Source organism: Aspergillus eucalypticola, assembly GCF_003184535.1.
Source record: "Aspergillus eucalypticola CBS 122712 chromosome Unknown BO83scaffold_4, whole genome shotgun sequence".
Taxonomy (NCBI): domain Eukaryota; kingdom Fungi; phylum Ascomycota; class Eurotiomycetes; order Eurotiales; family Aspergillaceae; genus Aspergillus; species Aspergillus eucalypticola.
Window position 1 is genome coordinate 919,386 of NW_020290278.1, and position 12,276 is coordinate 931,661.

Consider the following 12,276-nt stretch of genomic DNA (forward strand, 5'->3'; position numbering starts at 1 on the left):
TGGTCTTTACGGTCGACTGAAACCTGCATTCTTCCATGGCCTCCTGTGTAGGCATCCTAAAAGCACGTCATCAGATAATTCGCGATGACCGACCATTTATTGGAAACGAGTGCGGTGAGGCCTGCTAGAATGTAGGTTCTACTAGTAATGCACTGTCCAGGGGAACTTGATGGGCTAAGTGAAGAGGCCCAAGATTTGGGATTTTATTGGTACCTGATCTGCTCCGCACGGTGAACTCGGATCGAGTGCTGTCAAAACGCTTATCGTCACCTTTTCAGGGATGCGGTCTGATCGGGATCCGAGGGTGCTCTGTGGGAAAATCCCAGGCAAGACATGACGGATGATTCAATTTGCTGACCATTCGGAGTTACACTGTGGCGTCATTCCATCGCGCATCTCCTGAGTATGCGAACGACTGCTGGATCAAACTTACTTGACTGCGGTCATCTCCTTTCTTAACAACCGCGGAGAATCATCCATACTTAGGCTGTCGTACGTGGTGGATGTCCAAGTTGCTGAGAATGGTAAACGCAGATAATGCAGTCTGGGCCAATTGACGGTGAGATACGCTCCATAATGATCCGCGAACAAAGCGCCACTCTCTCCGATTCCGCGAATGTGCTCATCTTTTGTGGCTGATCAAATACCAAGTAACTACGGTAACTGGTATTTAATGACGCGTTTATCACTCAGCGAACACCTGCTTGCCCAAGTACTGTAGTGTTCTATTCCCAATGGAGTAGTCCTGTTTTGAGAGTGTTACATTGACGGAGTGGATATCATACAGATATGTCACAAAATGCGGTGCGATCTGACAGGCTTGATCCAATGGCTCGGAACTGAGCCGCCCGCCTACCGTAGGATCAATAGATTATCTCTAGTAGTACGGAGGAGTAATATTCTCTCATTATTCTCAGAGCGATGATCGATTGATGATGGAGGATCGGAAGAAGTCAGCATCCACCCACCAAGACATGGACACGATTTACACAGTTGGTGCACTATGGTAGTACTATTGACTTGTAGCCCGCTACGTGTCCCGGAACTTGTCCATCAATGACAGACGAAGACACTCCATAGAGCGGCGACATCCACCGAACTTAAAGGCAATAGTACGGAGTATCTACTTGGTGTAGTCAATTCAGTGTTCGGAGTAATAGGAAGGCGCAACTCTTGGTGATCAATTAATACCACCTCAGGCAAATATTACTGGTTGCCGTCTTCGGGCGCCCCTCCCAGGATCGTTCCCCGGCCAATGGAAACTCGGCGGCCTAGTTACTCCGTTCCTGGCCGACATTTGTCCATATTGGGACTAGTGCACACTCCGGGGCGGCCTCACCGCGACTCACGGTCGAATCCTCGCAAAGAGTCGTTTTACAGCAAAGTGCCTCAGTCAGCAGATAACCATTGATTCACCTCCCTCCCCTTCCTTGTCCTTGGCCTCTCTTTCCCGTCTCCAGGACTGACTTGCCGGTCGGACGCCGTCTCCCGAGTCACCCTTCACATCTCTCTTTCTAGTCTTGTCCTATCCATCGAGATTCTACTCGGATTGATACACTCGCGTCTACTACCCTCGAAACTTCTGCGCTCCGACGCCCGGCCTGGATTTTGCACAGTGACTCCCTTTTCCCAACTCTGCCGCGCCTCCGCCTCCGCTCCCCCCTACGCCAGCCGCCCTTACTCAACAACCCTACAGTTCCCCTTCAACCACCCTCTGAGAATCCACCACCTTCCCCTCTTTTCAATCCGCTCCCAATTTAGATTCTTCTGTGTCGCTGTCGCCTCGGTTGATGGACGTGGGGTACTGCTGACGGAGGCAAGAGAATCGCGCCCGCAACTGCGCCCGCCCAGCACATTCCCGTCCCAGTCGGCCGCCCTTTGTCCTCCTGTCCCACCGTCCGAAGTGTCAACAATCTGGATTGCAAATACACAAGGTGTGGGCTGAAAAGCAGGCTGTGAGGCACGCTAGGGAGAATTGCAGGCATCTCCCTCTGGTCTTCTGAAGACTGCTGTGAGTGTCAAATGATGGGATCGGCAGAGGCTGCCTCTTCGCCTGCGTTTCCTTTCCTGGACCCGATTGTTGTTGATGACGAGATGGGGCACCCTTACCAGGACGAAGATATGGACTTTTTAGATACTGCGAGGCTGCAGATGTCGGCGGAAAACGCAGGGAGGGACTTTGACGACATCTTTTCACGCGCCACTTCATCCCGCCCGGTCGCGGAATCGGAGCCATCGTGTCTGTCGCCCTCGGAATTGTCTCTCAAGCGATCGTATCAAGACCAGGATGCGTTGCGACAAGTGAATGTTGTATCGTCCGACTCCCCCGCCGAGTCCCCGGATGGCTCATCTCCTAGCTCTTCCTCCACATCACCGCGGAATCATCTTCGAAACCCGTCCGTCACCTCGTCTGCGTCGGTTGTCCATAGCGAAAACACTGTTATGCCGTTCGGATATGCGACAGAGGATTGGATGAATCCCGACTTGTCATCAGTGAAGGAGGAGTCGCTGTTCGGTCTGGACCTTTCCCTGCCAAACCTTGACGGCGCGTTTCCCACAGACACCGATCTTGAATCGAGCAACAAAGCCATGGATGCCGCATTTGATTTTGAGAGTGCCGCCAGCAGTCCTAGCCCTCTGAAATCCGAGTCTGCGCAGCCCAGAATTGCTAAGAGATCAAAATCCCAGATGCGGAGTGTTTCTAGCACTTCGGCCAGACATTCTGCCTCATCGGTGAGTTCCCGTTTTTTTCATTGCCGCCGGTTCGATCGTGCTCTGCTGACACATAGTACACAGATGAATGGGTCATCCTTCTTTCCTCGTAACACCAAGGAGCCTTCGCCGTTCTCCGTTTCGCGAAGCTTCAGTCAGGCCAAGTCGCCACTGGGCCCATGGGGAGGCCATTCACCGTCATCACTTTTGGAAGAAAGCTTCGGTGGAATTAACATGAATGGCGGTTCTCCGCTTACTCCGGGTCTCAACTTCGGACCGAGTAGCTTCCCATTTGGTGTCAACTTCGCACCGTCCCCTTCTCCAACCACCGTGAAGCAGGAGACGACGCAGCGTCACATGCTAACCGTGCATCCCACCTCCCTCAAATCACGCGTGGAGACTCAAATTCCTATCAGGCTGACCCTCTTTCCGTTACCGAATGGCGTCAAAAAGTTGCGCTTGCCGAGCCACACCATCTCGAAGCCGAAATTTCTTGCACCGCCGACTGTCGAACGGTCCCCGGAGATTGTGGAATTGCACACAAGTCTCGTTTGTACAAGTGCGATGCAGGATCAAGAGAAGCTGAAGAAGGCGTTTGCCAGAGCAAGAGGAGATAACTCTTACCGTTCATCCAGCTCTAGCCCACGTTCCGCTGAAGACATGCAAGAAGACGATAAGCCACTGGATGGCGGAGAAGTGAAGATCTGCCCTGGATGTATACAGCGTGAGCGGAAGCGTGCGTTCAGGAAAAAGCAAAGAAAGCCGGAGGAAGACGAACTCTTCCAGAAGGACGAGGAGAAAAGGGTAATCGTCTTCAACACCAACGAAGTCAAGGAATGGGCCGAGCCATCGAAGAATGCCATGCCGAGCTTTGGAGACGCCCCGATGCCTAATATCCCTCCAGGGGCCATGCAAGTGGAGTTGCCCATGCGTATCGCATGCTACTGCAGGCATCAGAATGAGAAGCTTGGGTTTCAGTACGTATACCCGGCTCTGGGCGGATGTGGTATTGTAGCACTTTTGCTAACTTCTTACTTTTTAGGGTCATTTTCACTGTCAAGGATTATAAGGATAATGTTGTTGCTCAGGCGATAACGAATTCTATCATGATTACCGACGACCACAAAACTCATGCACCTCCCGCTCCACCAGCTCCTGGTCCATCTCCTTCTCTACCGGACGGGACACAGCTTCCGGGCGTTGGCGTGTTCCCTTCGAGCCCCAGTGTTGACACAGGCAAATCATCGGCCCCGTCGCAACAAGCCGCCCAGTCATCTTCAGCTACCGATCTGCAGGGTCTGCAGCAAAGATTCAACACTCAATATCTGACGTCGGGCTCCTTCCCCGTGTCCCAGTCCTCAACGAACGGCACAACCACCAACACTCAAACGCCGCGGAGTCTTTCTCGACAGACATCGCCGAACGATTTCCAAGGGCCGATGAGCAAGCGTCGCAAACACAGCAACTCTGGGAGACTGCCATCGGAACTCACTATGACCAAGCTGGAAAACACGCAGTCGTCAGGTAGTGTCTCCAGCTCCTCAGCTCCTAACAATGATCCACCTTTTCCCAGCACTCGCGGGTTCGCATCCCCGGCGGAGAGGCCCTTCGTCACTGCTTCTGCCATATCTAATCAGTTCCCTAACGGACCGCCGACTCCAAACGGCGCAGATACCAACCCCTTCCTTAACACCATGCAACAACAGAGTTTGGACAATTTTATCCAGCAGCAATTGATGTCTGCACCGAACTCCGCCCAACCAAGTCGTCCTGGGACCCCTGGGGGTTCGCGCAACAATTTCCAGGATCCAAATTACAATATTGCCTTGGGACCCAACACGTCCTCACCAATGTGGCCGCCACTAACCAATGCGGGAAACCGGTTACCTTCAGTCATCCACAAACTGGTACCTGCAGAAGGCTCTATTACGGGAGGCACAGAGGTTACCTTGCTTGGAAGCGGCTTCTACCCTGGGATGGAAGTCGTTTTTGGTGACACTTTAGCCACCACTACCACGTTCTGGGGTGATAAGTGTCTCAACTGCCTGACACCCCCTGCACTTCAACCCGGGCTTGTGGCGGTGGTTTTCAAGCATGAACATCCCACCTTCGGCCAGATGCAGCCAACTCAACCTCTGATGCCAAAGCAGCAGCAGTTCTTCCGTTATGTCGACGACCGCGAGTTGCAGATGTATCGCCTTGCTCTTGGTATCCTTGGACAGAAACTCGGCAGTCAAGCAGATGCGTTCCAGACGGCTCAGCAGATTATGGGCAGTGACATGAAGGGCGTTTTCAACCTACAAAAGGACTTCCCAGGAGGCTCTGGTGGTGGTCACCAGCGGCAGGCGGCTGGGCTGGAGTCGCAAGTCTCACTTGGTGACCTCGATGGTAGAATGTGGAAGTACCTCGAGTTTGTCGATCTTGATGACAGCCCACGCCCACCCAGGTACAATTCGCGCTCTGCGACAGGCCAGACACTGCTCCACTTTGCTGCCTCCTTGGGCCTGACACGGTTCGTGGCCGGCCTGCTTGCGCGAGGTGCCAATCCTGACCTGCAGGATAACACCGGGAACACGCCGATGCACTTTGCGGCTCTGAACGGTCATGCGCATATCGTCAACAGGCTCCGTCTTGCCGGTGCCAACCCTAATGCCCGTAGCATTAGGGGTTTCACTCCAGCAGACCTCGCTACGACGTTGCCTGCTCACCAGGCGGCTTTGATACCTGCACGTCATTACCGCTCACGTAGTGTTGGATCGCTTTCCTCCTCGCGTCGCAGGCACAGCAGTTCCGCATCGTTACATTCCCTCTGGGACTCTTCATCTGTGTCGGGCTCTTTTGACCATGCCGTTGAAGACTCCGATGACTCGGAAGACGACGACGATGTAATCGATTATAGCGCCTCCCGCCGGTCGAGTATGCATCACGAGCGGCCAGTGTCGATTCCTGGACCTGAGCAGCCAGCAGAGTCGGACGATGCTCGACCATTTTCGCCTCCGGCCGCCCTGGTTGCTTGGCGTAACCAACTGCAGGCCCAAATCAATCAGTTCCAGCAAAGTGTGGCCAACGCCTTCCCCAATCTGCCTGCGTTGCCGCCTATGCCCGCACTGCCTGACTACCAAGCCCATCCGATGATGCGTCGTATCACCAATCTGGTTCCTCACCGTCCGAGCACCGCGCGGTCTGCCAAAGATGGCTGGTGGGATATGCTGACGGGCAATTCCGCCCCTACGGGTACAGAGCTACCCTCCTATGAGGAACTCTACCCGCACAAAGAGAACGAAGATGATGAGCAAGCAACGCGTTTGAAGAAATCGAGTATGCTTCAAGCAGCGACGGAGGCAGCACTCGATCAGCATTTCGAAGCGCAGGCCAGCACATCGGAGGTCGTCCGAACCAAGCCAGAGAGCGAAGATATCAAAGATATCCGGATTGGCCGCAAGGTGATATCTCGTGAACAGCAGAAGCACCTTCGGGAGCAGCAAGCGCGGCGAATGAAGGGTCTAGGTAGCGATCGGAATCTGTATTTCATCTGGGTAAGTAGGACCGCTCATGGAATTGTCAGTATCTCTTTGGAACCACTGCTAACGGTTGCTAGATTCCGCTCCTTCTGTTGGTCATCTGCGCTTGGATTCGGAGTTATGTCCCGGGCATCTGGGAAGGCTTTACCAGCGGCTATGAATTCGTCAAGGCTCAATATGCGCAGCGCGCCTTAGAAGTTGGCCATTGACATCTGTTTTTCTTTTCCTCCTTTCCTTCATCTGTTTTGAGCTAGGGCGTTCTGTCCTCTGGGTCGGTAATACAAACGGGGCATGTTTTCTCATTTGTTAAAGAGCTATTGTTCCATAATGACGGGATATGACTGTTTTGATCTCTTTGTCTTGTTTCTGGTGAACCATCCCTGCCCTCAATTGTTCCTGTACAGATTCTTGTGTGTTTCCTTAGGCGATCTCTTTTCTCTACGGCTTTCTTTCACTTAATGAAGACCAAGTCACGTGTCCTGCAGAGGACCCATCCCCTATTGTTTTCCATACTGCGCATAGAGCTGAATATATCTTTTACGATTGAGTGTCTTTCTAGTATCAACAGATGGATGGCATAGTATTTCGTAGCAGCTTGGAAGCAGCCCAACCGTAACCATTGCGGGCTCTACGAACGGATGTCGGGGAAGGTTAGGCGGAAGGAAGGCCACACGCGCGGAGAGAAAGGCGGTCATGCCGCCCCCGGGCCAAAACAACCGCAATATTATCATCACCGCGGTGGCCGATATACTTACCTCTCTGCCAATTCCCTCCCCTTACTGCGCATCTAGCTAGGAGTTAGGCTCCCCCCCTTTCTCGGTCAGTCAGGCGGCATGCCCTTTGCGAGTGGTCCCTTGACCCCCGAATAGTGCTCGGGCATCATGGACCCCTCACCCCAGGCGGGCTCCAGCAGTGTCACCGGTAAGGATACCCACCCCCCCGATGGCTTTCCGATGGCATTCTGGGGTACACGTTGCTCACTTCTTCGATACAAATTCCAGTCGAGTATACTGATCCCTCCGGTCTATTCCCCACTGTTCAGTCCATCCTTGCAGATAAGCTACCTCTAAAGAACCTCCACTGGAAGTCCCCGACCCGCCCTGTTCGATCCATCGAGTCCCTCCGTATCGGCTTCGTCCCTGCCCAGCATGAATCGGACGAGCGCAAGCCCTCTACCGACACGGCCAGTGCCACCGTGACGCACCGGCGACACCAGATCCCAGGCCTACGCCAGACCCCCTACTTGAAGATCTACTTGCTCCGCTGTGACGACAACGATACCTACAAGGCTACGGCGCGGAAGGCGCTGCGGGATTGGATCAAATCCCATTCCACGACCTCCTCGTCCAGCGCAACGTCCACTAGCCAGGAGAAGCACGATGCTTTCGACTGGCTCATTGTACATGTGGTGCAGGACGGAGAGGGGGCGGAAAAGTCCGCCCCTTCTAAATGGGGTCGCACAACCACCACAGTCCTTGAGAAGGTCAAGGCCGACTTCAACGGAACTTCCAAGTCCTCCACCATCGATCGCGTAGCTCAGCTGCGCCTCCCTAAGCAGGGGAGTAATGCGAAGCCACCTGAGCTGGTCGATCAGATCGAAGACTTGGTTGAGAAGCTGAAGAACGCAATCCTGGCATCCTTTGACCTTCGCGTCGCGCAGTATGAGGAGGACATCAAAGAGAAAGACTCGCAGCGCAGCTTGCCTGGTTGGAATTTCTGTACTTTCTTCATCCTTAAGGAGGGTCTAGCTAGGGGCTTCGAAAATGTGGGGTTGTTCGAGGACGCGCTGCTCGGCTACGATGAACTTGCGGTCGGTTTGGACACCGCGATACAAGAACAGCTTGAAGGAACTGGAGATCAACATGGAGGTGCATTTCTGACTTACAGCAAGGACTGGAAAGACAAGGCAAAATCGGCTCTGGAGTCTGGAGGAGAAGTAGCACGCAAGGACGAGGGCGAGGAAGATGATGAGCCAGAACCCGTTCCGGAAATTGCAATGGATGACTTTCCCATATCTGCAACAAAAAAGCCGTATCGGGAGATGATACTGGCCAGTGATATCTCTATCTTTGATTTCCGCACTTATGTCTTCTCAAGACAATTGACATTACTGCTTAGGGCGGCAAAGGCTCCTTCCTTACTCAGTAAGGAAGCAGAAGCAGCTCCACAGTCGTCCAAGAAAGACAGGAAGCCGGAAAATCTACTGCTTCTCTCCGAAGCTTGCCAGAGGGCAACCGAATTCATTAGTCTTGCGGCGCGGACACTAAGGTTCGACCTTGAGACGGGACTGGTAGATGTCGAGGATGCTAGGAAGTCAGAGGTGGTGAACAATATCGTATCATCATGGGCCTATGCTGCTGCCTCCCAGGTGCTTTCTCAGACCTTTACTCCCGCCCTTACACTTCCAGAGTCCTCACTGCATGCTGTCAACAAGCCAGCAGAAATTGCTACACATGCTGAGGGCCACCCACAGCTTCCCAGGCGCTCAAGTTCGCTTGCGACTCCTGCAGCTACGCCTCAGCCCCGGCGTATGACAACCTCGGGCATTTTGCCTCCAGATGCCCTTTCGTCTGTCCACGCTCGACCGGGTTTTGAGGGCCCCAAGCTTACGCCCAAGACCGGATCCGAGCAGTTAGCTTCTGGAAGAGCGGAGTTGCTCCTGATGGCTCGCCGACTCTTGGAGGAAATATCTGCAAGATTTGGCTGGAAGGAGACTTGGAACGATCTCCATCTTCTGTTCAATGATCGAGGATCGGATGCTGACGATATGGCTGAAGTATCGCTTGATGACGAGACTCCACAGACAGCAGATAAGTCTGGGGAAACCAATCTTCTGTCTGGTATCGATCTTCCTGGCTTGAAGCTAGCTCTCCAGTCCAGAAAGGCTTTCCGTGTGCATTATGAAGATCTTACAGATCAGATGTACCGTCACCACATCGCTGCAAATCGGACGTACTCAACCCAGGCCGCACTTGCTGACATGGCCCTCATACGCTACAGACAGAGCGACTATGGGGCGGCAGCGTCTTATTTCCATCACATTGCTCCGTTTTATGGCAGTAAGAACTGGGTTGTGCTAGAGGGCATTATGTTGGAAATGTATACTCGGTGTCTGAAAGAGCTTAATCGCAGTGAAGAATACGTCCGGGTGATCCTCCGTCTTCTCGCAAAGTTTGCCAGTTATACAGAGTCCAACCTGTCGAAGCGGCAGAAGACGCTAGATGCGTCGCATATCTTTGCGGAAAATGCATTGATTTCTGAGTACGTCGAGGAGCTGTTCAAGGCATCAGGTTCCCTTCAGAAAGAAGTCATAGCCCCCATGACTGATTTCTTTGCGGATATCAACGTCAAGCCTGCAATCTTACACTATGCGGACAAGGATGGGTTCCAGCTTCAATTGTACCTACGCTTTTGTTTGGGTAAGCGCATTGATATTGATTCTATCAAGCTGCGATTGGTGGGTGCGCACAACGCTCAGAGTAATGAGCATTGGCTAGAGGCTCCTATCAAAATGACCATCAAGTCGTCGTCGACGAGAGTGTTGGTCGACTCTCCGGTGAGTACGGGTTCGCAGCTATTTGTGCTGTTGCTTTCTTGACAGATACTGACTATATCAGATAACACTGCAAGGTAAATACTTCGTGGACCGCATTGAAATGCGAGCGAAGAATATTGTTTTCCTTTTTGGAGGCGGTAAGCATGCGTCCCTGCCAGTGGGATTCAGGGAGGCCGAGGCCGAGGAAGAGGATAGTCGGCCATTCATTTACTGTTTTCCGCCACCGGACGGCCTTCAGGCAAAGATCGTGTCACCGCACTTTGTCAATTTGGAGGAATTACGAACACTAGAGCTGGAATTCAGTAGTGGATGGAATGACATCAAGAGCGGGACTCTTCGAGTGAGACCTGCCACTGCTGGTCTTCGATTGAGAACGACCGAAACCGAACTGGTAGAGGGTGACATAAAGATCGAAGCCCATAATGACTCGGGAAACATTGAGTTCACTCAGTTGAAACCCAACTCGTTCGTTCGGTTCCGGATCCCTTACACGGTCGAGGAACACCACCCGATGCTCTCTGCAAGGGCCGAAGTGTCATACGAGACAGAGAAGGGGCGGTTTACTTATTCCTCGGTGCACAACATCATCTCAGGCTTGCCAATCAGTGTCAACGTGCAGGATGTCTTCAAGGACAGTGTGCTATTCTCACGGTTTACCATCAGTCCGGCTATGCTGATACCGCTCCGGATCTTAAATTGCCAAATCCCAAGCTCAGACATCTATGAGGTGCAGTCGAGTATTGGTGATTCTGTGGCACTGAATGTATTTGCCAAACAACCCGCATCTCTTCTCTACAAGATTCGACAGCGGCCAGACAGCGTTCCCACTCCGGGAGCAAGACGGTCCCTGCGACTAAGCGTCGATTTTACTTGCGTGGACGATGAATGTCTATATGCAGTCGAGCAGACATTTAAGTCAAGCATTGCAGCTAGCGAGTTTCATCAGTACACAAGCTTGCTTACATCCCACATTGTTGAGACCGTCCGCTCACAGCTGTCGACTTCCGACATGGAAGTTGTCGGCCTCGTTCGAGAGGTGGAAACACTGCAGTATGCGAATGCGCACTGGGAGACATTGCTGAGTGCGTTGAAGGAGCCAATGGATGGACTGAAGGCCTGGCTTATGAACTGGCATAAGGTGAGTCACCCTTACATCCCACTGACGGCCCCCTTGCTTTTCTAATCTAATTCAAATAGAATCACCCGGTCATCTGCCTCCCAGACTCTCCAGCCGTACGCAGCAGACACATCGTCATCCCCGTTGACATCCCGGAGATTCAAGTTGTGCACACAGCCGAGCTCCGCCTCACCAATCTGGCACAGCAGCCTCCCCATGCGGCAGTTGGGCAGATGATTGCTGCAGAACTCAGCATACGTCATACACGACGGTGGTGCTCACCGGAGCATCGCGAGAACGCAGGCGGTCCGCTTGACTTCTCGTACGAGATCCACGCAAATCCCGAAACATGGCTCGTTGGCGGGCGACGTCGCGGAAACTTCACCGCCGAAGAAGGCGAGACCAAGACCTTTGCGATCATGCTACTCCCGCAGAAAGCCGGACACCTCCTTCTTCCGGGTTTAGAGATCAGGTCCTTTGTGCCACCATCCCCAACATCCTCATCGTCTCTGCCCCAGCCGCAGCCTCAATCTTCGACGACAGCTACCGGAGCCCAGACGATGAGCCCCAACCTTGGACAGCCCGTGACAGCTGGGTCCATGACGGCCGCCGCCGCCGCCGCCGCAGCGGCAGTGGCACCGCTGCAGCGCCGACCCATTCCGTGCGAGGTTGACTACCGCAACCACGGCGAGACCGTGCTGGTATTACCCGATCTCCGCACGACGACAGTGAGCCTGTCACTGTCGGGAGGCAGTCATGGCGGGGCGTGGTTGATCGATTCGGAGCGGTTGCATGTAACGAGCTCATAGAGTACATTAATTCCCTACATAGCATAGCTTAGAAGCCAGGTACAATGCATGTGTATATTGTATAGACTATATGGGATATATTTGAAACCATGATACTATAGACAGTATTATTAGCAGGCAATGAATTGATAAGAAGATGAAGTGTACTACGTAGTCCAACAATATACATCAAACCATCTTCAATTGCAAATTACCGACAAATACAAAATACATCCCTATAACAATACATACACTCCATTACACACATACTTTCCCACCAGATAAGGTCAGCATACCATACTAACTACTAACTTATTACCGACCTTCCTTAGTTAGCATCATCTCCCTTAAAATTGTACTACAATAGAACTTTAAACACCTCCATTAACTAACAAACACACATCACCTCACCACCCAACCCACTCCAGTAATAATACTAATAAAGTAATCGATCAACAGATATTTAAACCTAAGAGATGTTACACACAAAAAAAACTACTCACTCCCACCAGACAATTCAAATAGAATATCAAGTGCGAGTAAAAGTCAGTGAACTAACTGAATTGACTGAATGACTGATTG

At 52.5% G+C, this 12,276-nt stretch overlaps 2 protein-coding genes across 2 annotated transcripts; both read left to right on the forward strand.

The window, feature by feature from the left end:
- The first annotated feature begins 1,770 nt into the window (after positions 1 to 1,770).
- Positions 1,771 to 6,563, forward strand: BO83DRAFT_173448 (putative membrane-tethered transcription factor (SPT23)). The gene is made up of 4 exons (XM_025526417.1): positions 1,771 to 2,733; positions 2,797 to 3,689; positions 3,755 to 6,248; positions 6,311 to 6,563. Exons 1-4 carry the CDS (start codon positions 2,023 to 2,025, stop codon positions 6,440 to 6,442), a joined length of 4,230 nt encoding a protein of 1,409 aa, XP_025391701.1. The 5' UTR covers positions 1,771 to 2,022; the 3' UTR covers positions 6,443 to 6,563.
- Positions 6,564 to 7,114: 551 nt separating this feature from the next.
- Positions 7,115 to 11,769, forward strand: BO83DRAFT_405824 (putative TMEM1 family protein; the record flags this gene model as incomplete). Its single annotated transcript, XM_025533841.1, has 4 exons — positions 7,115 to 7,154; positions 7,235 to 9,789; positions 9,851 to 10,927; positions 10,987 to 11,769. The coding sequence occupies 4 exons, from the start codon at positions 7,115 to 7,117 to the stop codon at positions 11,713 to 11,715; spliced, it is 4,401 nt and encodes a 1,466-aa protein (XP_025391702.1). The 3' UTR covers positions 11,716 to 11,769.
- Between the last annotated feature and the right edge of the window lie 507 nt (positions 11,770 to 12,276).